The sequence below is a fragment of the Hemicordylus capensis genome, unplaced genomic scaffold (genome assembly GCF_027244095.1).
Source record: "Hemicordylus capensis ecotype Gifberg unplaced genomic scaffold, rHemCap1.1.pri scaffold_27, whole genome shotgun sequence".
Taxonomy (NCBI): domain Eukaryota; kingdom Metazoa; phylum Chordata; class Lepidosauria; order Squamata; family Cordylidae; genus Hemicordylus; species Hemicordylus capensis.
This window is the reverse complement of record NW_026513637.1, coordinates 223,262-249,567: the sequence shown is the minus strand read 5'-3', so window position 1 is coordinate 249,567 and position 26,306 is coordinate 223,262. Positions and strand designations below refer to the sequence as shown.

At 44.9% G+C, this 26,306-nt stretch overlaps 2 protein-coding genes across 3 annotated transcripts; one reads left to right on the top strand and one right to left on the bottom strand.

Annotated features, from left to right (window-relative positions):
- Window positions 1–59: 59 nt before the first annotated feature.
- On the top strand, window positions 60–2,730 carry LOC128339164 (uncharacterized). Its single transcript, XM_053282724.1, has 5 exons — window positions 60–119; window positions 1,585–1,670; window positions 1,810–1,872; window positions 2,064–2,573; window positions 2,726–2,730. The coding sequence occupies exons 2-5, from the start codon at window positions 1,601–1,603 to the stop codon at window positions 2,728–2,730; spliced, it is 648 nt and encodes a 215-aa protein (XP_053138699.1). The 5' UTR covers window positions 60–119; window positions 1,585–1,600.
- A 9,601-nt stretch (window positions 2,731–12,331) lies between these two features.
- Window positions 12,332–13,927, bottom strand: LOC128339163 (uncharacterized). 2 transcript variants are annotated; one of them, XM_053282722.1, is made up of 4 exons: window positions 13,362–13,927; window positions 12,864–12,991; window positions 12,522–12,726; window positions 12,332–12,432 (listed from the first exon to the last, which is right to left on the bottom strand). In XM_053282722.1, exons 1-4 carry the CDS (start codon window positions 13,677–13,679, stop codon window positions 12,352–12,354), a joined length of 732 nt encoding a protein of 243 aa, XP_053138697.1. In that variant the 5' UTR covers window positions 13,680–13,927; the 3' UTR covers window positions 12,332–12,351. The 2 variants fall into 2 exon arrangements, with proteins under 2 accessions (XP_053138697.1, XP_053138698.1); XM_053282723.1 differs by having other exon boundaries at window positions 12,605–12,726.
- Between the last annotated feature and the right edge of the window lie 12,379 nt (window positions 13,928–26,306).

Sequence of the window (26,306 nt, the reverse complement as noted above, 5' to 3'; positions counted from 1 at the left end):
CCAATCCAGAGGGTGCCCAGCCCTTTCTGACGTGAACCCCCTGGGGGTTTAAATGCTTGTGCTACACCAAAATTTTTCCTCTTTCTCTCCGCAAAGACCCCCCAAAGAATCAACAGGAGGTAAGTACATGGCCAATTTTTTTCTTATCAGTTTATGACCATGTGCTCAGCCTTGCTGAGCCGTTACATTTTTAAATATGTTTCAGAACTGAGCTTTCTATAATTAAGGAATTGTTTAAAATGTCTTCTCCTTGCCTTTCAAAGCACATATTCTGTCTTTTAAAATCTCCCCTCAGAGTTTTGTTTTTTTATTATTATTAATAGTTAAGCATGTGCTTAAGTATTAATAGTTAAGACTATTTTAAAGTATGGGCTGATGGTGATTTTAAATATGTTTCAGAACTGTATTAATAGTTAAGACTATTTTAAAGTATGGGCTGATGGTGATTTTAAATATATTTCAGAACTGCTCTTTCTATAATTAAGGAATTGTTTAAAGTGTCTTCTCCTTGTTCTGTCTTTTAAAATCTCCCCTCAGAGTTTTGTTTTTTTATTAGTTAAATGTTTTTATTAGTTAAATGTTAAATAGTTAAGAATGTTTTAAAAGCACATGCTTTTTATTTAAGCTTACAATAATAATGATTATGTTTAATAGTGTTCTATGTTCTTCATGTATTTGAAACCCCTCTCTCTGCCACAGAAACCCTTTTTCACTCAATTATTGTCATTATCCCCTCTTCTCTGACCGTTTTACACCCCTCAAGCCTAGTCACTGCTTCCTCCAGCATGCCTCAAATGCCACCCCCCCCAACAATGTACTCTCATCCAAACACATGCTACCCCCACCACATGTGCTCTCATGCAATCACATGTGCTCTCACCCTACCATGTGCTATCCCTCCACACCCCTCCTCCTCCCTCCCCCCCAACATGTGCTCTCTCTCTTCTTCTCTCTCTGTTTTAAATGATTTATATATATATAATTCTTGTATTTCAATTCCCCTGTTCAGTGCAAACCGCTCTTTTAAACTATTCCTGCCTTGAAGCCATGCTTTTTATTTAAGCTTACAATAATAATGATTATGTTTAATAGTGTTCTATGTTCTTCATGTATTTGAAACCCCTCTCTCTGCCACAGAAACCCTTTTTCACTCAATTATTGTCATTATCCCCTCTTCTCTGACCGTTTTACACTCCTCAAGCCTTGTCACTGCTACCTCCAGCATGCCTCAAATGCCACCCCCCCCAATGTACTCTCATCCAAACACATGCTACCCCACCACCACCACCACATGTGCTCTCATGCAATCACATGTGCTCTCACCCTACCATGTGCTATCCCTCCACACCCCCTCCTCCCTCCCCCCAACATGTGCTCTCTCTCTTCTTCTCTCTCTGTTTTAAATGATTTATATATATAATTCTTGTATTTCAAATCCCCTGCTCAGTTCAATCTGCTCTTTTAAACTATTCCCTCAGAGTTCTTTTTTTTTTTGAATAGTTAAACATACATTATGTATGTGCTTAAATAAAGTACATACAATTCATAAAAGTAATTACAATTAATTATTTTGATATATTCTAGCCATCCATGTATATCTATGGCACAGGAACAGCTTGCTTATGCAACTAAACATAGAACTATGGATACATCAGACTATGATTCAGCAGGTATTGATCATAATTAATAGGTATTATTATCACATATTTGTGAATCATGTGTATTAGTAAGTTTATATATATATTCTGTCTTCTATAGATGACTTTATACTTACACAGCGGTCTAATGTATCTTTGTTCTTGTTTATAGCTCATCAGTCAGAAGGAGTTCCTCCCGTGAAGAAATCAAAAAAACAGGAACATGAGGAATCGGGTAAGTGATCTATGTATTAGAACCCAGCCCCTGTAATACCTTGGGTAGCAACCTTAACACATAATTATGAGTTTTGGAGATCCCCCAGGTGTATTAGTTTTTAAAAAGTGACAAGACTTATATCAGTAGCAGGGGTGTGGGAGTTAGGGCTTATAGTTTTCTAATACCTGTGTATGTGTTCTTGACTTTAGAACTTGCTGGTGATGCTGTGCAACAGCGGCCTGACCAAGCCCAGGTGCTCATATTTGCAAAGGAGCTAATGGAAGCTGGTGAACGTCTAACTCAGTTGAGCCACAAGATAACAGAAAATGAAAAGAGCATCACAGAGAAGCAGAAAATTGTCACGAGGTTCAAGCAGTACCAATCATGCATAACAGAATTTCTGGAAGGAGATGTCAGAAGATACAATCTGCCTGGCATGGCTGACTTTCTGAAAGATATTAAAAATGAACTGATGTATCCCTATAGCAAAACTACATTTGCCACACAGTGGGGAGGTGGTAGGACACTAAACTCTGATACACAAACTGATTCTGATTCTGTACAATCTACAGAAACAGAAGCAGAAACTCTCCCTGAAACACAGAACACTGTTGATTCAGTTGTGAGTTACCACTCAGACACTGATGATGGTGAAGGTGGGGATGTGTACTTAGAGCCTATCAGGAATTGGGAAAGGCTCAACAACCGCTACAGAGCCCGTGAAATGTATTTTGAATTTCATTTTGTGAATTTACATAGAGCACGCTCCTATCATGAAGCCCTTGCGGGCATACACACTGCCATCCAGAGTCTATTAGACACTGTAAATAGGGTGATAGGCCCCAATGATTATGTTCAACTCCGATTACAGGGTGACCGCCTGAATAATCCACTGTTTATGGTCAGAAGAAACAGGAATGAGTTAAATGCTGAGGAATACTTAACAGCCATTAGCAACTTACTCCAAAGTTATGCTGAAATCTCGGGGGATGATACTTTAAGGTTAAATGTCGTAATAGTAAACCCTCCAGAAGGGGGCTCCCGAAGATCCATAATGACCATCCCTTATAGTTCTATCATAGAGAGAAAACAACAACATTTGATTGATGCTCATATACAAGGTACCAATCTCTGTTTTGCCGGTGGCGTGCTAGCCCTCATGTCAAATAGTCCTACACTTGAACAAATAATAGCTGATGCTGAGAAAATGCACACGGACCTTGGTTGGTCACATCAGAAAAAGGTTTCCCTAACTGATGTGTCAGCTGTTGAACAGTATTTACAGGTCAAGATACCCGTTGTTCACTGGAATGGCACTAAGTGGGGGATTTTTAAAACTGATGAGCAGAACTACACAGACACCTGCTACATGCTGCTGTACAATGATCACTATTATGGGATTAAGAATATTGGTGGGTTCTTTGGGTCCAGAAACTTTTGTCAGATATGTAGTACACCCTATTCTCACACACATGATTGTATGTACACGTGTCGGCGCTGTTTGAGAAAAGAGTGCCCTAAAAAAGTAGGGAGGATACACAGGTGCCCCACATGCAAACTCCAGTGCAGATCCAAGGCCTGTCTAACCATACACGAAAAACTTGCATCAGAGGATAAGGTAGATTGCACTCTGAGAATATTATGTTCAAAGTGTGATCATTATGTAGATTTAAATCATGAATCTAAAAGGGTGTGTCAAGGGAAACAGTGCCGTACCTGTTATGACTATTTTGAGGGGGATATTGAAAATCATGACTGCTACCTAGGAAAAATTAAGCAACCTAAACTATCAATCAGATATGTCTTTTATGATTGTGAATGTAGACAGGAAAGTGGGGTACATATACCGAATCTAATTGTAGCAAAAGCTTTTAAACAGGAAACAGTAAAATCTGTTCCTAAAAAGAAATGGAAGCCCGCTGGTGAGAGCTGGGAATTTAAGGGAGACACCTGTCTAAAGGACTTTATTCGGACATTTACCTCAGACCTGAGTTTCAAGAAAACCCATTTCATATGCCATAATTTCCGTGGATATGATGCCTATCTAATCCTAGGGGGGATACTCAAGGAGCGGTTTGATGTTGATTTGATTACTCAAGGTGGCAAGGTGATATGTATAACTATCAAAAGATTGGGTATAAAATTTCTGGACTCCCTATGTCATTTACCAATGGCCCTGGCAAAGTTACCCAAAGCCATGGGCTTCCAAGAGGCTAAAGGATATTTTCCCCACTTCTTTAATACAGAAGAAAATTGGGAATATGTAGGGGAAATGCCTGACCCCATACATTATGGTTTTGACAGAATGATGCCCAGTGAAAGGTCAGCGTTCCTGGCTTGGTATGAACAGAACAAGTCAAACACCTTTGACTTGCAGAAGGAACTGGCCTCTTACTGTCATCAAGATGTAAACATCTTAATGCAGGCCTGTACAAAATATAGACATGAGCTCATAGAGATGACCCTCCGAACCGTTCCTGTGCGCAAGGGTAAGAAATGGGTCTTTGAGTGTGTGGGTATTGATCCTTTTCAATACCTCACCTTGGCTAGTGTGTGCTTAAAAATGTATCGCTACAAGTTTCTTGAGGAGGGCAGGATTGCCATACCCTCTCCAGATAATTATCACAAGCAGTGTAAAAGATTCTCCACACCCTCTATTCAGTGGTTGGCATATATAGAGCAGAAGGAAAAGATAGATATTCAGCATGCTTTGAAGGGTGGGGAATTTAAAGTTGTAATCCCCAGAAACCTAAGGTATGTTGAAGATGAAGCCAAAGAGTATTACCTCGATGGCTATGCTGTCATAGAGGGTAAGAAGACAGCCTTTGAGTTTAATGGATGCTTTTGGCATGGCTGTCCCCAGTGTTATGATTCGCAGGCCCAGCACCCCCTGCTGGCCAAAACATATGAATTTCTTCACAATGGTACAGAAAGAAAATCAGCTGTGCTAAAGAAGATGGGTTTTGAAGTCAGATCTATATGGGAGCATGAGTGGAATAACATCCTAAGAACCTCTGCAGAAGTGCAGAGTTTCTTGGCAGAGCAGCAGTTTCCAGAGTCTCTGCAGCCCAGGGATGCATTATTCGGGGGTAGGACCGGCTGTGTTAGCTTATATTACAAAGCAAAGAGGGATGAACAGATCCATTATAGGGATTTTACCAGCCTGTATCCTTTTATTATGAAACAGAGAGAGTATCCTCTGGGGCATCCCAAAATCATTTATGAGAACTTTGGACCCCTCTCTGACTATTTTGGCTTAGCCAAAGTGAAGGTCTACACACCCCGGGGACTTTTTTTCCCCGTACTACCCGTCAAAGTGGATGGGAAACTCATATTCCCTCTATGCATGACTTGTGCAACTACCAAACAGTTGGAAGAATGTGAACACACGAATGAGCAGCGGGCACTTACTGGTACATGGTGTACAGTCGAACTGATGGAGGCTATGGCCAGGGGGTATAACGTTGTGAAAATCTATGAGGTGTGGCATTTTGAAAAAAAATCTGACAAACTCTTCACAGGTTATATCAATACCTTTCTCAGGCAGAAGCAGGAAGCATCGGGGTTTCCCCAGTGGTGTGTTAGTGCTGAGGATAAAGAGAAATACATCCGCGATTACCATAAAAGAGAAGGAGTGCTCTTGCGCCAGGATCAGATTGATGTCAACCCTACAAAGCGTCAAATTGCCAAATTGTTTTTAAATTCTTTGTGGGGTAAGTTTGCTCAGAGAACAAACCTGCCTAACACATCCATTCTGAGGGACCCTGATATGTTTTTTCACTATCTGTTTTCAAATAAGTATGAGGTTTCAATGTGTGAATTTATTGATGATGACACATGCTGTGTTTGTTGGAAACATACCCAAGACCGCATAACAACCTCAGGTACCACCAATGTTTTCCTAGCCTGTTTTACAACAGCCTACGGCCGTCTAGAGTTGTACCAACTGTTACACAAACTGCAAGACCGCTGTTTATACCACGATACAGATTCTGTGATATTTGTAAGCCGTGAAGGTTTGTACAACCCACCCCTCGGTGATTTTTTAGGGGAGCTGACCAGTGAGCTGCCCTCAGATCAATACATCACTGAGTTCGTGAGCACCGGTCCTAAATCTTACGGGTACAAGTTGTCTGGGGGCGAAACCTGTGTAAAGGTGAAAGGAATAACTTTGAATTATGCGAATAATCAAAAAATTAATTTTGACACTCTCAAAGATCTTGTCTTTGCCTACACTGCTGGTGAGGTCCCTCCCCGTGAGATTGTAGTGGAACAGAAAGGTATAGTAAGGAACAAAAAGCAGTGGACGCTCGAAACAAAAACTCTAAGGAAAACACAGAGGGTTGTTTTTGACAAACGTGTCATTGTTAACGGGTTTAAAACAGTGCCTTACGGTTTTTAAATGGATACCCGCTGGCAGCACCCCTTCTCAGCCATTCTGGCTGGTCCTAGTAACTGTGGCAAAAGTTTTTTTATAAAAAACATGTTGGACAATGCTCACTCTGTCCTATCTGTTGTTCCTGATAAAATTGTATGGTGTTATGCCTGTTGGCAGCCTCTGTATAAAGAACTGGCCTGTAAATATCCAATCATTACCTTTGTGAAGGGTATACCCTTGCAGCTGACAGATGATGAGCTGTTACCCCCCAATAAAAACTGCTTTCTGGTACTGGATGACCTTATGGCTTCTTGTTCTGACAACAGTCAGATTGAAAAGGGGTTTACGCAATACGTTCACCACCGGAACCTGAGTATTTTTTTCATTACACAGAATGTATTCTGTAAAGGAAAAGCCGCACGTACCATAAGCCTTAATGCTAAGTATATGGTGCTCTTCAAAAATCCTAGGGATAAGTTACAGATTGTAACTCTGGCACGTCAAATTTTCCCAGGCAATGTCAGATATTTCATGGAGGCATACGCTGATGCTACTCAAAAGCCCTATGGTTATCTGGTTGTGGATTTAAATCCTGAAACCCCAGAATCCTACAGGCTCAGAAGTGGCCTTTTCCCTCCTGACTGGCCAGTGGTGTACACCATGAAGAAAGTACAGCCCGGATACAAAAGGGGAGGTCTTTAATCTCTGGTGACACATATTACAACCAGGCCTCCTCTGAGGGACATCATGTCTAAATGCCTGAAGAGAAATCTTGCCCTCTTAAAACTTATTATTAAAACTTCACCAAAGCAGAGAAAAGCCATTTTATGCTCAGCATCTGATGACCTAATTGCTGCTATATCAGAGATAGCGTTGAACACCTTGAAAGGGAACATTCCTTTATCCCCAAGACAGGTGAGCTTACTAAGAAGAAGGCGCAGCATAATTAAAAACCTGAGTAACAAACGTGTGTCTCTAAGAAAAAAGAAGCTGCTTGTAAAACAATCTGGGGGATTTATTGCTCCTCTCTTAAGCATTGCCATTCCTCTGATAACGGGTCTTCTAACTAGACGCTAATGGAACACGCTGAAAAAATGTTCTTGGTTCCTAAAAGTCAATTAGAAGGTTTAAAGACTAATTTTCCCAAGGAGGAAAACATCAGGACTGGTGCTATCTATGCTTTAGATGCTGAAATGCAAGGGGTTCTTCAGAGGACAGGTTTAACAGAATATGAAAAAGCTAAACTCTATGAAGCTCTACTTCAAAAATATTTAACCCACGTAAGAAAGGGTGATGAAGAGAAAGGAAAACTAAACCTGTTTCTACCCCAACCCGAGCTGCCTGCTGCTGAAGTTCCACATAGCCCGGATCCCGCCTTTCAGGAAATCTTGGACACTTTACCTGTGCGTTGTAGGAACCCAGCAAAGATTTTGTTAAACAAGCTGAGGCATAATGCTCCAGTTACAGCGTGGGATGAGAGGGGTCGTTTTGTCTATAAAGGTGCTGCTGTTGAAGGTTCCAACATGGTTGACCTGATCAAAGCATTCACCCAAGTTCATGCACTGCCCCCCAAACGTTTCCCTAAAGGCTGGGATCTGTTCATGAGCGGTTTGGCAGAGTTAAATGTCCCTACCTCTATTGCAGGAAACCCTACCAGCAGGGAGTTTTTGGAGCATGTGAAGAATCCTACCCCTAGAGCTAGCCCTCTACTCTCAACTCCTACACCCCGGACTCCTAAAATACCCTTGAGAACTCACTGGCTCCAGTTGTAACCTGTTACATAATGTGACAAATAAATTTTTTCTCTGAAATATATATTTTTTCCAGATGGTAGTTGCTGTTTTTTTGTGGGTAAGGAAGACACAAGCACACATACTCTTTTTTTTTTTTTTTTTAAGCCTCAAGGCTTACTTTATTGTTCTGTGAAAATCAGTACAAGATCCACAGACTTGGGTGTTTTGGAAACAATTTGGGGCATGTCTAGGTATGCATTTCTTTTTCTTAACATACATCTCCACCATTTGGTCATTTCTTTCTAAATCCTCAGAATACAATTCTTGAATCTGTTTAAATGTTAACCCCTTACTCCTCTGTTGCAGAAAAAACACACAGTGGTAGCCACATGTCACGGCATCTGAAGCTTGTAGCTGACGTTGTTGAAAGATTATCTGGTTGGCATTTTTTCTTAGGAAATTCATGATGGTTTTGGGAAACAGAGGGTAATTTGGGGGGTGTCCATAAGAATCAAAAAATTCTCCCCGGTTGTCCTCTGTCAAGTAAATGGCAAGCCAATGCTCTCCGGCCTGATTGGAAGGATGCGTGTTCACCACTAGACCGGTCGGTCTTTGTAGCAGTCTCTTTCTCGGCAACCCATCATTAGGAAAAACTCCAAAGAAGGTCTTTTGGGAGCAGGGGCTTACAGACAACACACGAGTTAACTGTATGCTATCCATTTCACATATAGTCAAACAGCACATTCCTCCTGTGATTTATCTCTATGAGATTATCGAATACGGCATACACAAGCATGTTGATTGTTGTCGGTAGGGGTCTGGCAAAACGTATTTCTGCTCTCAGGTTCCCGGTTTTAATCAGGGAATAGTGACCCCCACATTCTTGGTCTGGAGTCAGATCAAAAGCTAGCAGTGTGTAGCCCTTCCTATATTCTTCCCTGTTAATGAGCAGTGCTCTATCTTCCAGATGCTTACCAGTGGCCTGCGCAAGGCCCATGTACTCGCGGACACAATTACCGGTTTGAAAGTCAGGCTGGTACGGCTTCATGGGCACAGGGGTGCTGTCCATATAAAGACATGCAAAGTTAATTTCATAATGTTTGAAATTGAAGGGGTTCTTAGAGAATGTTCCGCTAAAGGCATCATTATCCACAAAACCAATTATGACAGTTTTGGGTAGTTGTCCTAAAAATAAATTTTCCTGATTGCTGACACGACTTCCAATCGGTATGCTAAACACTTTCATACTCACACGGTCCACAGGGTATTTCGCATTGGCTGTGAGCAAAGCCTCTGCATGTGCTAAACGCACAACAGGGTTCAGGTAACATTTCTTGATAAAGAGAGAAGCTGACACTATCTGCAACTTGTATTGGGGGTTAGCCCCATCAGCCATCAAACAGAATGCATCCTTGCTGCGTGTTAGCTTAATTTTCACATCTACACCATTTAACAGTAGTTTTTCTTGAAAAAACAGATCTGCATGAAGACGCCCCAGCAGGTCTACCTTCCGGCTTCTAGCCGTAAAGGCGGCCCTTTCTATAAATCCAGAATTTCCGCCGTCCAACGTTCGGCCGTCCTGATGGGCGGCTGTGTCCTTATAAAATAAACCTGCTGAGAATTGGGTGGCTAGGGTGTTCTCGCTGTAATTCATCAGCGTTTCGATGATAGCCCTGTAGGGATAGGTACTGCTGCTCTGACTGACAAGACGGTCTCCCAGGGTTACATCCACCTGGCTAAACAGGGTCGCAATAGGGTAATTCACTAGCCCTACTGCTGCATCCTGGGCAAGAGCCGTTCCATCCTCATTGACAATTCTACAGCACACGTATAGAAGCGTGTTATTTAAGTCCATGTAAAAATCCCCTGCCCCTGCAATAAAGAAATCCAAAGGGGCATTGTCTGCCAGAGCTGTTAAGGGTGGCACTTCAACATACACGCTTCTTTCAATACTGGTTTGCGTCGGAGCAATTTGAAACAGGTCCAGTTCAGACTTAACACATTCTTCAGAGCTGCTATGTATAAAAGCCATTGTGTGTTTTTAAAAGATATCCCCGGCGGAGCCTCTCCTCTTCCTCTTAGGGCCACGTTTACGCTTATGAGCCTTCGTCTGTCTCACAGCTTTTCTTTTAAGAGGACAGGGAGGTCCCTTTAGTTGCACACGTGATGCTTTTCGTTTTCTCTTGATATACATGAGCCCTGATCCTCTTTGGGTGGTTGGGTTATGGGCCATCCTATTCACAACTGTTTGAGTGATGTGACCAGCAACGTCTTTAGCAATACCTTGGGCGGCTGTTTTAAAGTGTGGTTTAAGGATCCCCAACCCCTTTATCAAAAAGGGTGCTGCCATCCTGAATAGGCGCCGGAATATACCACCTATGCCGGCACCATACATGACAGGCGTGCCCGCATAACCGGTGAGGGCCCTTCCTGCCTGGGCCCTGTAATAGTTTTTGTAAAGGGTGGGATCCCCATAACTTTTCAGAGTTGGCATTTTTAATTTTTTTTTTAAAACTGCACACCTCTCTGGGGCCGAAAGTGCAGCTTCACAATCACCTTGCCGAAACGGAATGATACATTCCGGTCTTGGTCGTTCTTTATTTCTACTGTTATCGTGTTGATGTGGTTTTTGCTCACTGGGATATAGTGGGGCTTATCGTAGACAATGGTAACACGTTCCCCATTTTTCCCTTGTAGGGGTACGTTCCGCAAAAGGCGCACATAGTGGTCTCCCACTATCTGATGTTCCACAATGTCTGTATAAACAAACAGTGTGTTAAACCCCCCAGTTATGTCTGCAGGGAAAGGGAATTTTTTGGTAGGTGTGTCAGGATGGAGTCCTAATATGTGGGCTAATTCTGCTTCCGCTGAAAAAGCAAAAGAATTGTCACGACCATCGATCTGTATATATGAACTCACAGGGTCATATTTCAGGGTCGTACCCTCCATGGCTGCCTTGGTGCTTGCGATTTCATTAATATTGTCAACCAAATCTGTAATGCTTGGGTAATACCCCTTTCGTACAGTGAAGAGCCGCGTCCTTGGCCACCTGGTATATTCAAAGGGTGTATCCTCCGTAATAGTGTTCCAGCTGTGCGGGTACTGTATCTCAGCGAGGCCCACTTCCCACTCTCCAGGAAGATCCAGGGGCTTTGCTAATTGGATAGTGTAGGCAGAACTAGTGTTCTGTGGGAAGGTCTTATGGCTGGCATTACTGGGTAGAGTAACATAAAACCCTCTGCCTGCCATTCTACACCGGTTCGCATAGATCTGAAGCAGGCACCCAGCTGTTGAACTTATCAGGCCAACCTGCCCACTTCACTAAATGTTGTTTTACTCTTCCACGTCCTTTTGTATCAATAATTTTTTCAACCCTGTACACCTTGTCCGCCCCCTCTTTAACTTTCTGCATTTCTTCCTGATAGAAGCTGCCATGAACCGCCTCCCCCATGTAATCTTTTAACAGGTAAACAGGTCTTTCCCTTCTTCTGATGACTTGGTCCACTATAAACAATTCTGTGGTGTAGTTCTGTTCATAGCCTTTCTCAAACCTTCCTTTAATCTTTGAAATCCTGACATGATCACCTTTTTTTAGCATAAGAGTCTTGGCTTTTTTGTGGCTAGTGTTACCGTAAACAGTTTTCCATACAGCCAACTCATTGGAAGGCTTAACATCCACAGGCCTGTTTTGTATGGTTCTGTGAAAACTGTGGTTATAGCTCTTTATGAGTTCCGGTAAAACATCGATATATCTGAAGGTATTGTGAGCTGTGAAAAACCTCCACATTCGTGTTTTTAGTGTTCGGTTAAACCGCTCAACCACAGCAGCTTTGACATCATTGTTCGTGACGAAATGGTGTATTTCTTGTTCCTTTAATAGGGCCCCTACTGTCTTATTTAAAAACTCGCCCCCTCTGTCCGTCTGGAGCTTTCTAGGTTTTCGGCCTTCACTGAAAATAGCTTTAAAAGCCCTGGCCACTTCCCTGCCCTTTTTGTCTTTTAGAGGTACACACCATGCGTATTTAGATAGAATATCCACAACTGTCAATATGTACTTGTAGTCATCGTTGTATTTAGAAAATTGTTGCATGTCCACTAGATCGGCTTGCCATTGTACATCAACCCCTGAAACAACCGTCTTGTTTCTTTTAAAATGTATCCTCGCAGGTTTATGCAGTGTGTAAGCATCCTGCTCTGACAACCATGTCTTAACTTGTCTTTTACTCAGCTTAGTGTTCTGCCTGGCCTCTTGATATAGAGGTTCTACACCACCGTAGCTTCCTACATTCCCTGGTGTGTAATATATTTTCTTTAGGATTTTCTCATGTTCCGCCATGGTGCTACTTAACACAGGTATGAACACACATTTTTTCAAACAAAATTCTTTTATTGATCGTTTTCAGCACAGACACATGTGATACAGGAAAGGTTGACATCGCCAAGATGCATGTTCTCAAAGTTCCTGGCCTGTACAAATAAGAGGGGACAACACTTTAATAAAACAGGGCATTAAGTAAAACAAACTAATCATACACAATAAAAGGCATGTGGCTCACCATCTTGGGAACCTCCACATTTTCATTTAGCTCTTCAGGCATGGCCTTGGTAACCATACCACTATCCATACATTCCTCCTCACCTTCGGCTGCTGATGTAACGCTTACATCCCTTAAGTAAGCCTCTGTAGGGCTGGATGGCCATGGTGTCTCACAATCGTCGCACATCCAACAACGCTGATCGGCACACTGGTACTCCTGAGGCCTGTTTGACATGAAAGATAGGGAGCCAGACTCATCAGCACCCTTATTCAGCTGATGCTTCTTATTCACCCTTTTTTTCCTACGCAGCTTTGGTTTCACAGGAGCTTCTGTTTCAGAATCTGAGGATGATGAACTCACGTTTCTGGGATTGGGGGGTACTGGTTCTCTCCCCTCAGGTTCCACAATCGCCTCTTCAGACTCTCGGGGTCCAGTTCCCATAGATGGTTCTTCAACCGATTCGTCCTGCTCCTCAGCTGCTGTTTTCTCTGCAGGTATTGTAAGTACACATCCATCAGTGACATCCTCCTCACTCTCAGATGCTGATGTGAAACACACAGCCCTACAATAAGAGTAATGATTCTGGCTAGGACTCGGCGTCTCACATTCACATGATGACCAATCTTCACTCGAACTGCAGCATTTGAGCACACAATAGGATACCCTTGGCCTGGATGACCACTGCTCAGATCCGCACCCACACTCATCAGAATATGTATACTCCCCACATGAACTATCACAACATTGCTCATCACACCAATCAAAGTGGGGTCTGCTCCTAACCCATTCTTTTTTCCTACGCAGCTTTGGTTTCACAGGAGCTTCTGTTTCAGAATCTGATGATGATGAGGAACTCACGTTTCTCTGCTTTAGGGCTGTTCCTGGTGGTTCACGGCTCTCAGATTCCCACTCTACTTCTTGAGGATCTCTGTTCTCCGTTTCCACAGTTACACCTTCAGGAGTGGCACAGGAGTCCAGATCTTGTCCATTTTTCAGGCTCGAGGGTGGAGAGTAGGAGAGGCTCCTCATTAAACCATATTTGGAACGACCCCTTCTAGGCTTCACAGGTGCCATCGGTAAAGGTAGGGTCGTGGGGCGTGAGGGTGTCTCAAAATCAGACATTCTCTCTGCAAAACTGTACAATGGTCCCTTCTGCAGGAACCTACACCTGAGCATGCTACTTATATCCACCAGTATCCCTTATCAACCAATAAGAGCACAATGACACGCAGGGTGGGAACTCCTTCCTATTGGTCCTCACATGTCAGGTGGGTAGGGCTCATGGTACAGGAGGCTCTGGGCATGCCTGGGCATGTTCTCTGGAGGGTTTACAACTCCTCCCTACTGTGGTGATGTCATGCCCTTCCGTGGGAGGGGATTGATGACAGCTTGCCCTTCAGTGGGCGGGGCTTGGTGACGTCTTGCCCTTACTAGGCTCTGACTTCACTTTGCCCATACTTCTTGCCCTTACTTAGTCTGTGGCTTCACTTGCCCTTACTTAGGCTCCTCCCAGGTATGTATATAATACTACTCACCCCAAGTCCCAACACCACCATCCTATTCTCTGCCCAGCAGCCTACACACTCTGAGTGAGGGCACTCTAGCCTCCTCCCTGTGCCCATTTCTCACCCACCCACTCCTAACTCAAGCCTTTAAACAAAGAAATCTGGGCCCCACTCCAAATCCACCAGCAGCAGCCTGGATTATTATTCTCTGCCCAGCAGCCTACAGGCTCTGAGTCTGGGCAGCACACTCTAGCCTCTTCCCTGTGCCCATTTCTTAGCTTCCAGCCCAAGCCTATTTTCTGCAGTGTGTGCTCAGCACCACAACCCATTTACAAAGGGCCCTTCTCCCAACTGAGTGTCCCCTGCCCTGAGACACACATCCACTTCTGTCCCTTGCCCCCAAATTATTTCAATTTTTTTTTGGTAAGTTGGGGTTTTTAAAAGAAGCCCCCAAAAGAGATGGCTGGGAGGGGCAGTAGAGTGCCAGGTAGGGGGAGGGTTGTTGCTGCTGGTCATGGTGGGTGATGGTGACAAGGGCCTACTCCCCGAGTCACCCCTGCCCCTGCTTTGGTGAGCAGGCTGGACTTCTCACGTCTGCCTGGACCCATGCCAGGGTCTGCGCCCGGACAGCAATTAGGGAGAGGCCTCCGCTGCCATGTAAGAAATTCTTCCCGTGGCAGATGTAGAGGTGGTGCAGGTGGAGCTGGCTGCCAGTCCAGCAAGATCCACCTTACCACCCTGCCCGATGATCCCTGTGGGGGGTGGGGGCCCAAAGGTTGCATCTGAGGTGGCCCAGGAGGAAGCCCCTGTGCTGGGACTTCCCTGTCCCTGGGACTTCCCAGGCCAGTCCTGAAGGCGGTGGCTGTGGTGGTGGCGTGGCCTAGAAGGATTCAGCAAGAGCACCACAACCAAAGCCGCCACATGCCATAAGAGAGTCCAGCAATGTGGTGTGGGATCACTTTGCGCTTTGCCCTGGTGATCTCAGCCATTCTACCTGCACCCACTGCGAGGCACTTGTTAGCAGAGGCAAGGACCCTAAGCAATTCAGCACATCGGGTCTGCTGTTGCACCTACCCAGCCAGCAGGAACTTCTTATGTCTTTTAATGGGATTTGAGAAAGAGAAGTTGCCAGTGATCTGTGCCTTAAGATACAAATATCTTCCCCGTTTTCTCAGCCCGTCCTTCCCCTCCCCACCACCACCTTATTTATTTTATTGGAAAGCATTATTCAACATCAAAGGCTGGAGGTACAAGAATCTCCCCCCAACACCCGGGATGTGTGTGCTTGTGTTTGCACTGGTTTGATGAAAGATCAACGATGGTTCTTTGAAATGGGAAAGGAATAAAGAACATCTGCTGAGGACACCTGAATGGCAATTCTGCGTCCCAAATGGCCCCTGTGTCTAAGGACTAGGATTCAGGTGGTATACGAGTCTAGTGGCTGGCAATCAAATAAATTGGCTCAGAAATTTGGGAAAGAAAGGATTATATTCTCTCCTCTTTCTTTCTCTCTGTAGTTGATTCAAAGAGCCTGCCTTCCTCCATTCTCAGGGCTCTGCATTTCGGTCGATGCAGCAGGCTGGTGGTTGTTTGTGCTCAGTCTGTTTCTTTAGCTTGAGATATTGAGACTTGCAGGTAAAGCAGCTTCAAAAGCAAGGGCAGTGCGAAAAAATATATGCTTTCCTTAAATCTATGAGACTTACTTCTGAATGAAAGTGCCTAGAATGAGCCACACACAATTCATTTCACTGAACTATGTTTCACTAGGTGTCAGATGGAGGGGTGGGGGGAGCCTGCAATCCTCAAACCACTTTTCTCAAACCCATGCACCCCAAGGAAACAACTTAGCACCCTAATCCTTAACACGTTGACCAGGAGGAAGACTCCACTGATCTCAGAGGTCATTACGGGCTTGTTAGTTCAATACCTGGGGAATAAGTGGGGGATGAGAAAGAGATGGTAACAAGCTGACCAGCCCCAGAAGATTCTCGGACTAAAAGGGCCATCCTTCCTGAGCAATCTAAAAAGGAGAAATAGTTCATTTGCAAAATCTGTGGGAAAGGGGGGAGGGAGCGGTCTGGGGATCCCCTCTCTACCGTTTGACATCTTGCTTCCCCAACCGGATGCAGATTAATCGGACCTGTCGCTTTCAAGTCAAGTGCTGCTTCCCCCCACCCCCACCTCAAGGCTGCGAGCTCCTACTGGGACAAGCCCCGGCGAGGAGCGAGTTTACTGCTAAGGGTTGGTTCTCTAAACTCCGTCTCCCAGGGAGCAGCGGGGGCTATTTGGAGAAGTACTGTACTACTGTGTCATGCCGTGCCTCTCAGACTAGTCAGAGACACCAAGTGCGCAGGTGCGGCGGTGCCCAAAATGGCCACCATGCCAAAGTTTGAAAGCCCAAACAAGCCACTGGCTGTGACAATGAAGGCCGGCGGGGGGAGGGGAAACCTCTGTGCGCCACCACCCCGCCACCGAAAGGAACTTCCCCGAAGGGGAGAAGGTAAAAAATTTAAAAATATAAAAATAAAAAAATAGATAAATTTGCGGACCCCCCGCAGACCAGACCAACCTGGAGCGGGTTCGAGGGGTGCTGGACTGAACTGGCTGGGTCAGGTTCAAGTCCGATCCGTACTCGAACCGAACTGGGAAAGCCAGTTCCGTGCACACCCCGAGTCACAGCATCTAAATATTAGGGGTGTGCAATTTGGATTTTCTGTGTTTCGATTTGTAACCGAATCAAAACAACCATGATTCGATTTGGATCCGAATCTAACCCGTCCGAATCACCCCAAATTCAATTCGGATCCGAATCGCGGCTGATCCGAATAGAATCGATTCAGGTTTCGGATCTGTCCTATTAATTTCTCCAGATTCCCAGCTTTCATTAAAAAAAAAAAAAAAAAGCTAAGCTCTAGCTCTTATAGAAGTGGAGTTTGGAGCAAAATGTGTGGTCACTATTTTTTAAGTGTTCGGATTCTTTGGTGTATGATAACTTTCACGAAATGAATCATTATGAGGATTCATTAGACACCTTCATTTCTTCTATTCATTTTGACTGTCTTTTAGACAGTGCCAATTGTCAACTGCCATGTGCCAACTACACCCCACTCCCACCCACAAGGCAGTGAGGTACTACTCAGTTTAAGTTAAGTGCCTAATGGGTAGAGGCCACCACCCAAATTGCAGAGGAATTGGACAAAGGGCTGATTTTTGGTGAATCTTTGAAGGTTTCGTGTCTTTGAGGCAGATTTGGGGGCATAAAGTGGGATCTGGGGTGGAAGAGTGTGGTGAGGTGGTAGTGCCTAATGGGAGGAGGCTACCACCCAAATTATTATTATTATCATTATTTCTTGTTTACACTGTCAGACAGGTGTTATTGACTGGTTTGTTTTATCCAGACATCGAGTCCTTCACAAGGACCTGGGATGCCAGAATTTTATTGTCAATTGTTATAGATATCGTCGCAGAATATAGGCTGTTCCCAGTAAAGCTGCTTTTTGTAATTGGCTGGTCGTGATTTCTGTGGCCCCTGTGGTGTTGAGGTGCTCTTCAAGGTCTTTTGGAACTGCACCCAGGGCGCCAATAACCACTGGGATTATTTTGGTCTTTTTCTGCCACAGCCTTTCAATTTCAATTTGTAGATCTTTGTATTTGGTGATTTTTTCTATTTCTTTTTCTTCTGTTCTGTTATCCTCTGGTATTGTTATGTCGATTATTTTGACTTGTTTTTCTTTCTTCTCGACTACATTTATATCTGGTGTATTGTGTGGCAGATGTTTGTCTGTTCGTAGTCATAATATTTTTACATCTTCATTTTCTTCAACTTTTTCAATTGTATGGTGCCACCAATTTTTGGCTCCAGGTAGCTCGTATTTGTTGCATATGTTTCAGTGTATCATCCCAGCTACCTTGTCATGCCTTTGTTTGTAGTCAGTCTGTGCGATCTTTTGACAACAGCTGATTAGGTGGTCCACTGTTTCATCTGCTTCTTTACAAAGGCGGCACTTGCTGTTTGTTGTTGACTTTTCTACTTTTGCTCTTATTGCATTTGTTCATAGTGCCTGTTCGTGTGCAGCCAGTATTAAACCCTCTGTTTCTTTCTTCAAGTTGCCATTCTTAAGCCATTGCCAGGTCTTGGTGATGTCTGATTTTCCAGTTATATTGTGCAAATATTGGCCATGCAGTGGCTTATTTTTCCATTTTTCTGCTCGGTTCTGAACTTGTTCATTCTTGTAGGCCTGCTTTGTTTCATTGGTGTTGAATAGTTTCTCGTTCTTGACCATTTGAAGTGCATCTTCTTCACTGTCCTTTATATATTCTTCAAGGCCTCTTTTCTCCTCCTCTGCTGTTTGATGGACTTGAAGCATTCCTCTTCCACCTGAGCTGTGAAGGAGGTATAGGCTATCCACATCACTGTGGGGGTGCAGAGCATGATTGATGGTCATAATTTTCCTGGTCTTAAGATCTAGCGTCTCTAGCTCTGCCAATCTATTATTCCTGCGGTGTATCTGATAACAGGTATAGCCCAGGTGTTTATGGCTTGTATGGTGTTCCTGCCATTGAGTTTGGACTTGAGGATTTTTCTAACTCTCCTGATGTATTCACTTCCCATTTTTCTTTTAACTTCAGTGTGTGCAATGTTATCAGCCTGGAGAATGCCCAAGTATTTGTATTGTTTTTTCTCTTCTAGGTTCTTGATGTTGCTTCCATTGGGCAGTTCTATTCCTTCTGTTTTTTTCCCTCTGTTCATTATTAATGCAGCACACTTGTCTAGTCCAAACTCCAGTGCTATATCGCTACTGAATATACGGACAGTGTTTAGCAGTGATTCGATTTCTGACTGGGACTTTCCATACAACTTCAGATCATCCATGTACAGCAGATGGTTGATTTTACTTGATGTTTTAGATGTTTGGTATCCAAGGCCTGTTCTGTTTAGTATTTCTGAAAGTGGAGTCATGGCGATTACAAATAACAGAAGGGATAGTGAGTCCCCTTGGAAAATACCTCTTCTAATGCTAACCTGTCCAAGTATCTCACCATTGATTGTTAACTGTGTACTTCACATGCTCATTGCTTTTTTAATGAATATCTGAATGTGTTTGCTGACACCAGTTGTTTCTAAGCATTTTAGTATCCATGTGTGAGGCAATGAATCGAAGGCTTTCTTGTAGTCAATCCATGTAACACTTAGATTGGATTTTCTTCTCTTGTAATTTTCTAAAATCATTTTGTCAATCAGCAGCTGGTCTTTTGTGCCTCTGGTGTTCGGGCAATTTCCTTTCTGTTCAACTGGAAGCTGTTTGTTAGTTAATAAGTGTTACATCACTTCCTCTGCTATTATTCCAGTTAATAATTTGAACATGGTTGACAGACAGGTTATCGGTCTATAATTACTTGGAACTGCACCTTTTGTTGGGACTTTCATGATGAGATGAGTTTTCCCAGTTGTTAGCCATTGTTCAATATCACCTCCTTGCAAAATGAGATTGAACTGTTTTGATGGTTGTTTATGAAGGCTTGTTAGGTGTTTAAGCCAAAAGCCATGCAGTTGATCGTCGCCTGGAGTAGTCCAATTTTTAATTTTCTTTGCTCTTTCACTTATTAATTCTGGTGTTGTTATTAGATCTTGCATTTGTTGGTTACATTTTTTGACCTCTTTCATCCAGCCTGCTTTTTTATTATAATCTATTGGATTGTTTTATAATTTTCCCCAGAATTGCACTGTTTCTTCTTTATTTGGTGTTTCTAGGTTTCTTGCAGTTTCTCCTTCTATGCTTTGGTAGAAACATCTCTGATTTGACTGGAATTGGAGATTCTGCCTGTGTTGTGTAATTCTAGCTTCGTATCTGCTAATCTTCTTTGACACTGCTGTTATTTACTGCTTTATTATTTCCAGGACTTCTCTAATTTTCCTTGAATCTAGGTGGTATTTTTGGATCAGATACTGTTTGGTGTTTTCATTCTTCAGCTTCTTGTCTTTCATATCTTTCAATTTATTAGCATCCTATCTAAGCCTGGAGATTTTATTTTCTAATCTAATCTTCCATTTAGGTGATATACTACTTTCTTTTTTTACAGGTCCACTGATCTTATATCCGAGCTCTTGTGTTGTTATTGTTGCTGCACTGTACATTAGCTGGTTTGTTTCTTGCAAATTATTGGTTGTTATTTCTGCAAGTGCAGCACTGACATCTTTTAATGCCTGAGGAAGTTGTTTTTTGGCAACTGTTTTTAGAGCTGGAAGTCAAACTCTGGTGGTTGCTTGGTTCATGTGCTCAGTTTTGTTTTTTGTGTGTTTGTGGTTTTTTGTGTGTTTTGTTTTTTTTGCTTTAGTTCTTGTTGCTTTTCTGTTAAACAGCATTTGGGTTTTTGAGGTGAAAGCAAAGGGGAGGTTGCTTGGTTTTGATTTTGAAACAGTTCAGCAACAGTGGCATCCTCTATTTCCAACACCTCCTCCACCTGCACCTGAGCAACTTCTTCAGTTGGTGGTAATTCTTCTTCCATATCTTGAGCCTGTGTTGCTCTTTGCAGTTCTTCCAGCTCAACTCCTGTGAATACTTTATTTCTTATTATGAATCTTCTCTGGTCTGCTAGCCTTTGTTCTGTTATTTCTGTATCTGGATACTTCTCTTTCCAAATTTGGTACATTCTTTAAAATAACCTCTTCTAGTTGGACTGGACTTGTATGGTTGGACCTCAGGCATAGCTCTCATGTTCCTCAGAGCACTCAAGCCCCACAACCACGCCAAAGTAGTGCCTCACTGGGGGTGTTGTTATTATTATTATTATTAATTTGATTTCTATACTGCCCTTCCAAAAATGGTTCAGGGCGGTTTACACAGATAAATAATAAATAAATAAGATGGCTCCCTGTCTCCAAAGGGCTCACATTCTTTAAAAAAACACAATCTAGACACCAGCAACAATCACTGGAGGGATACTGTGCTGGGGGTGGATAAGGCCAGTTACTCTCCCCCTGCTAAATAAACAGAATCACCATGGTGAAAGGTGCCTCTTTGCCCAGTTAGCAGGGGATAACTGGATGTAGAATGTATCTGTCTAGCTCAAGGTGGACAAGCGAGTGTGACAGCATGGTCCTCTAAATTTGATTTAGTTTGGAAAGAGAGAGGAATGGTCATTGTACCCTGGATGAAAGGATGTTTTTGGCTTCAAGTGGGTAATGAAAGCAAAACCAGCCTCTGTCCTGTTTTTCAAATAGTCAGCATCACACATGAAAAGAAGCGGCTGTCTCCAAATACAGTGGAGGAAAAAGGGGAATTGTACATATTCAATTAGGGAATAAAGCCAAATGGAAAGGGTTAAAAATTGTCACTTTTCTCCAGTATTTCCCTTAAAGGCATCATCTCATACTGTGTGGGGAGGAGGCAATGGTAAACCCCTCTGCCCTCCTGTATTCTTCCATAGACAACCACAGGGCTCTGTGGTCTACCTTTACTTTACAAGCCTCCGATCTCTCCAGCAGCCACACTGTGGAGGTGATCGTGATTTCAGCTCCTATAATGGAGCCCATTAATGCTGAGCTGCCTGTTCCCATGCTGGAACCTCCTTCGAAGGTGACTTGAGCAGCGCGAAGCTGAGCAGAGAGCCTAAAGCGTCCAGAAGGCGCTTTAGAGGCTTGCGGCCTGCCTTCACTCAGGGGAGGGGCTGCGTCAAGAAAGGCCGGCTTGAAGGGAAGGGAATGTGGCAGCCCCCCCTCCACCCAAGCAATGAACTTTGCTTCCCAACTGTAGGTGGCCAAGGCATGTAAGCGGAGCGAAAAGGCATTTCCTCACCCACGCTGTTCTGCAAGTTGGGGTGTAAAAGCAGACATAGCAGCTTTGGAAGAGAAAAAGAAAGTCGTACGGCACTTCCTAACCAATCCAGGATAAAGGCAGGGATTTAAGCTTTGCAAATTCAGAGCACACCTCTGGCACGCCTTAATCTGGCACACCTCTGGCATGCATGTTTCAATATCGGGCCCTACCCACATGGCGGGACACACTCTGGATCTGGTTTTTGCCGACTGGGAAATAAATGATCTGGAGGTGGGGGAATTTGAGACCACTCCCTTGTCATGGACAGATCATTATCTGGTGGGGTTTAGTTTGACTGCTCCATCTGCCCTCTGCAGGGGTGGTGGGCCGATTAAGATGGTCCACCCCTGGAGGCTTATGGATCCGCTTGGATTCCGGACGGCCCTCCGGGAGTTTCCAGTGTCCAGAGCTGGTGACCCTGTCGAGGACCTGGTTGATCTCTGGAATGGAGAGATGTCCCGGGCTGTTGACATGGTTGCTCCTAAACGCCCTCTCCGAGCCCGAACTGCTCCTTGGTTTTCCTCTGAGCTTAGGGGATGAAGCAACTCGGGAGACAGCTGGAATGACGCTGGAGGAAGAGTCGTCATGAATCTGACCGAATACGGGCTAGAGCCCATTTTAGGGACTACTCCGTGGCGGTGGGGGTGGCGAAGAAATGCTTTTTCTCCGCCTCCATTGCATCTGCTCAGTGCAGACAAACAGAGCTGTTTCGTGTGGTAAAAACCTTGCTCCACACATCCCCCCAGACAATGGGGGAGGAGTAATCTACAGCCCATTGTGATCAGTTTGCTTATCACTTTGCAGATAAAGTCTCTCGCATCCATGCCGATTTGGACTCCAGAGTTTTGGCAGTTCTGGCAGACGTGCCTCTGGTACAATCTGTTCCCGTTGTGTTGGAATCTTTTCGGTTGGTGCGGCCTGAGGATGTGGACAAGATCCTGGGCAGTGTGTGGGCGACTTCGTGTGCTCTTGACCCTTGCCCTTCATGGCTAATAAAAGCTGCCAGGGAGGGGATGGGCAGATGGATGGAGGCGATCATTAATGCTTCATTAAGGGAGGGCAGGATGCCATCGTGCCTCAAGGAGGCAGTGGTAAGACCACTATTAAAAAAGCCCTCCCTTGATCACTCCAACCTGGATAACTATAGACCTGTGTCTAACCTTCCCTTTTTGGGCAAGGTGATGGAGCGTGTGGTGGCGTCCCAGCTGCAGAGGGTCTTGGATGATACGGATTATCTGGACCCTTTTCAATCTGGCTTCCGCCCCGGGTATGGGACTGAGACTGCCTTGGTCGCTCTAGTGGATGACCTACGCCGGGAACTAGACAGGGGGAGTGCGTCCCTGTTGGTTCTGCTGGACCTCTCGGCGGCGTTCAATACCATCAACCATGGTATCCTTCTGGGCCGCCTCTCGAGTATGGGAATCAGAGGCACTGCGTTGCAGTGGTTCCGGTCATTTCTTGAGGGGAGGGTCCAGAAGGTGGTGCTGGGGGACTACTGCTCGGCCCCGTGGCCGTTGGCCTGTGGTGTCCTGCAGGGATCTGTCTTGTCCCCCATGCTATTTAACATCTACATGAAGCCTCTGGGAGAGGTCATCCGGGGATTTGGACTGAGTTGTCAGCAATATGCGGATGACACTCAGCTCTATCGCTCCTTGTCATCTGATCCTAGGGAGGCGGTGGATGTCCTGAATCAGGGGCTGGAGGCCGTGATGGGTTGGATGTGGGCTAACAAACTGAAATTGAATCCGGATAAGATGGAGGTACTGTTGGTCAGTAGGAGAGCCAATCGGGATGAGGAGATTTTACCGGTTCTGGATGGGGTTGCACTCCCCTTGAAGGAGCAAGTACGCAGCTTTGGGGTATTGCTGGACCCGGCACTGCTTTTGAAAGCTCAAGTGGAGGTGGTGGCCAGGGGTGCCTTTGCATGGCTTCGGATAGTGTGCCAGCTGCCTCCCTTTCTTGAGAAGGCAGATCTGGCCACAGTTACCCATGCCTTAGTCACGTCGCGGCTGGATTACTGTAACGTGCTCTACGTGGGCCTGCCCTTGAAGAATATCCAGACACTGCAGCTAGTGCAAAACGTGGCAGCGAGGGTTTTATCTGGAGCTGCCCTTTGGGAACATATCACCCCCATTTTGAAAGAGTTGCACTGGCTGCCAGTTCGTTTCCGGGTCCAATTCAAGGTGCTGGTTTTGACCTTTAAAGCCCTAAATGGTTTGGGCCCGGGGTATTTGAGGGACCGCCTGCTCCCAAGGGTTGCTGCCTGCTTGACGAGGACATCTGAGGGGGCCCTGCTCCAGGTGCCGACAATGGAGAGGCCCGGCTGTCGTGTACTCGGGACAGGGCCTTCTCTGTCGCTGCTCCTAGACTCTGGAATGCTCTCCCAGTGGCCATTCATTCCTTGGACTCCATCACGGCTTTTAGAAAGCTTGTAAAGACTTGGCTTTTTACCCAGGCTTTTACATAATCGTTTTTACTGCTGCTTCTGTGTGTTTTTACCTGTTGTATTGTTTTTATGCCTGTTTTTATATGTGTTTATATTTTTTAGCTTGATGTTTTTATTGCCTTTATATTGTATGTTTTAATTTTTGTAAACCGCCTTGGGGTTGTCTTTTAACGAAAGCCAGTATATAAATGTAAAAATAAATAAATAAATAAATAAATAAAACCCCAGACATGCTTACTTGGGAGTAAACAACCCACAGGTCAGGGAGCACGGCTTGCGAGGAAATGGGCACAGCTGAGGGACTAGGTTTGCTATGCTGCATGTGAATGATGACATGGGAGTAAGCCCACCTCAGAGAGAGGGGGGCTCATTTTGGAGGAAAAGAGATCAGGGGAGTGGAAGAAGGAAAAAATAGGAAGAAAAGGAGGGGGACGAGGAGCCGAAAGGAACAGGCTACGCAGGGCGAAGGTGGAAACCGTGGCAGCTGAGAGCAATTTATGCTGAAGGAAATGCCACTAAAGTTCCATCAGGTTTACTCCCAAGTAACACGTGCATCGGAAACATTTTCCAGCCCAAGAGGCAGATACTTCTACAACACACACACACACACACACACACACACACACACACACGTTGTACGCACTGGAAGATGCAGCCTTTAATACCACTTTCCACAAGCGCTCAAATTGCCTCAATACATATGTATTTAAAGAGACAAAAATAGATAAAGAACTGAAGCTTGAACCCCCAAAGTTAGTGCTTTGCATGTGTTTTCTTTTTTAAAGAGGAGAGTCTAATTTTAAAGGCCAGATCCTAATATTGTTTATCAGTATTAATAAAGAATCAAGCTCCATTAAGTTCAAGGGTGCTACTCCCACACAGCTCTGCTTAGCAAATTCTAGCAATGCCCGCTTCCTGAGAGCAGTTCTCATTCAAATGCTATTACTACTTGTGGCCCGCTTTGGATGGTGCTGGGAGGGACCCCTGGAAAGTGGCCCCGGGCCCACGAGTTGGTGGAGGGATGATCTCCTGCACAATCCTGTGAGTTCACCCGAGTAACTGCTACTCAAGATTTCATGCTCCCATGTTCCCCAAGCCCCTTCCCAGCAATGTCTCAAGAGGCTCGAAAAAGAGCTCCTTAAATGGATTTAGAGGCTGCACCCGCTTGCATAGGGCAATGGAGAGAAGGAGAAATGAGACTCTTCTTTCCCCAAGTGCCTACTTGCCCCCTGCCCTACCCGAATGCGGTCCTGCAAGGGATCGCCCTCTGCTTGGCTGTGTAGACCATCCTCTTTCGGTGCTTGGCAAAAGAAAGGTCTAGTTTCTCCTTTGTTTTTTTCCTGGTTTTTCCCCCCTTCGGTTTTTTCAGGGGGTGCTGGCTTCACGGGCAACAGGGAGGTCATCAGGAGGCTTTGCAGTGTAGGCAGGGCCGCTGGAGATGCAGAAGACTGAGGAGGAGAAACTGAAGGGCAAGGCACTTAGCCTGCAGCGGAGGAGGAAATCAGAGTGGAGCAGGAAGGCTGAGGGAGGACATGATGATACTTTATGGGATCACAAGATAAGCGTGCAGTTGAAGCATGTTCTCACAGCGCAGGTCTTTCGCAATGTGGCTGTAACCAAGATGTAAACAAGGCCTCGTGCTTCAGCCATTAGAGGGTGAGGGGGCGCTCTCTGCCCGAGAACGAGGTCCGTCCAGCCATGGCTCAGCAGCGCAGGGCACCCAGAGGCACAGCAGTAAGCAGTGTGGTGCACTCGGCTGAGCCCCGGAGGCAGCAGTGGTAAGCAGCACGGGGCACCCGGAGGCAGCAGTGAGCAGCACCCACTGCCCATGGGCAGTGGTGACGGAACCGGCAGCACCAAAGCAGTGGCACTGGCATGGTGAGCCCCCCTCAAGTGGCACCCAGGGTACATGCCCTGGCTGCCGCACCCTCATTACGCCTCTGATTGGCACCCTATTGATTTAGTGAAGCTGTGGTCACAGAGACTGCAGTCATAGCTTGATTGGCAAGTGATGGTACAGGAATAGAAACTGCAG

What these genes read in the sequence shown, in the direction of transcription:
- LOC128339164 (XM_053282724.1), top strand. Translation starts at nt 1,601, where the DNA reads ATGGCACAGGAACAGCTTGCTTATGCAACTAAACATAGAACTATGGAT. An exon ending in ATCAGACTATGATTCAGCAG is followed by an intron (nt 1,671 to 1,809) that starts GTATTGATCATA and finishes TCTTGTTTATAG; the next exon opens with CTCATCAGTCAGAAGGAGTT. An exon ending in ACAGGAACATGAGGAATCGG is followed by an intron (nt 1,873 to 2,063) that starts GTAAGTGATCTA and finishes TCTTGACTTTAG; the next exon opens with AACTTGCTGGTGATGCTGTG.
- LOC128339163 (XM_053282722.1), bottom strand. Translation starts at nt 13,679, where the DNA reads ATGCTCAGGTGTAGGTTCCTGCAGAAGGGACCATTGTACAGTTTTGCA. An exon ending in CAGCCCTAAAGCAGAGAAAC is followed by an intron (nt 12,992 to 13,361) that starts GTGAGTTCCTCA and finishes CAATACCTGCAG; the next exon opens with AGAAAACAGCAGCTGAGGAG. An exon ending in TACCCCCCAATCCCAGAAAC is followed by an intron (nt 12,727 to 12,863) that starts GTGAGTTCATCA and finishes CATGTCAAACAG; the next exon opens with GCCTCAGGAGTACCAGTGTG.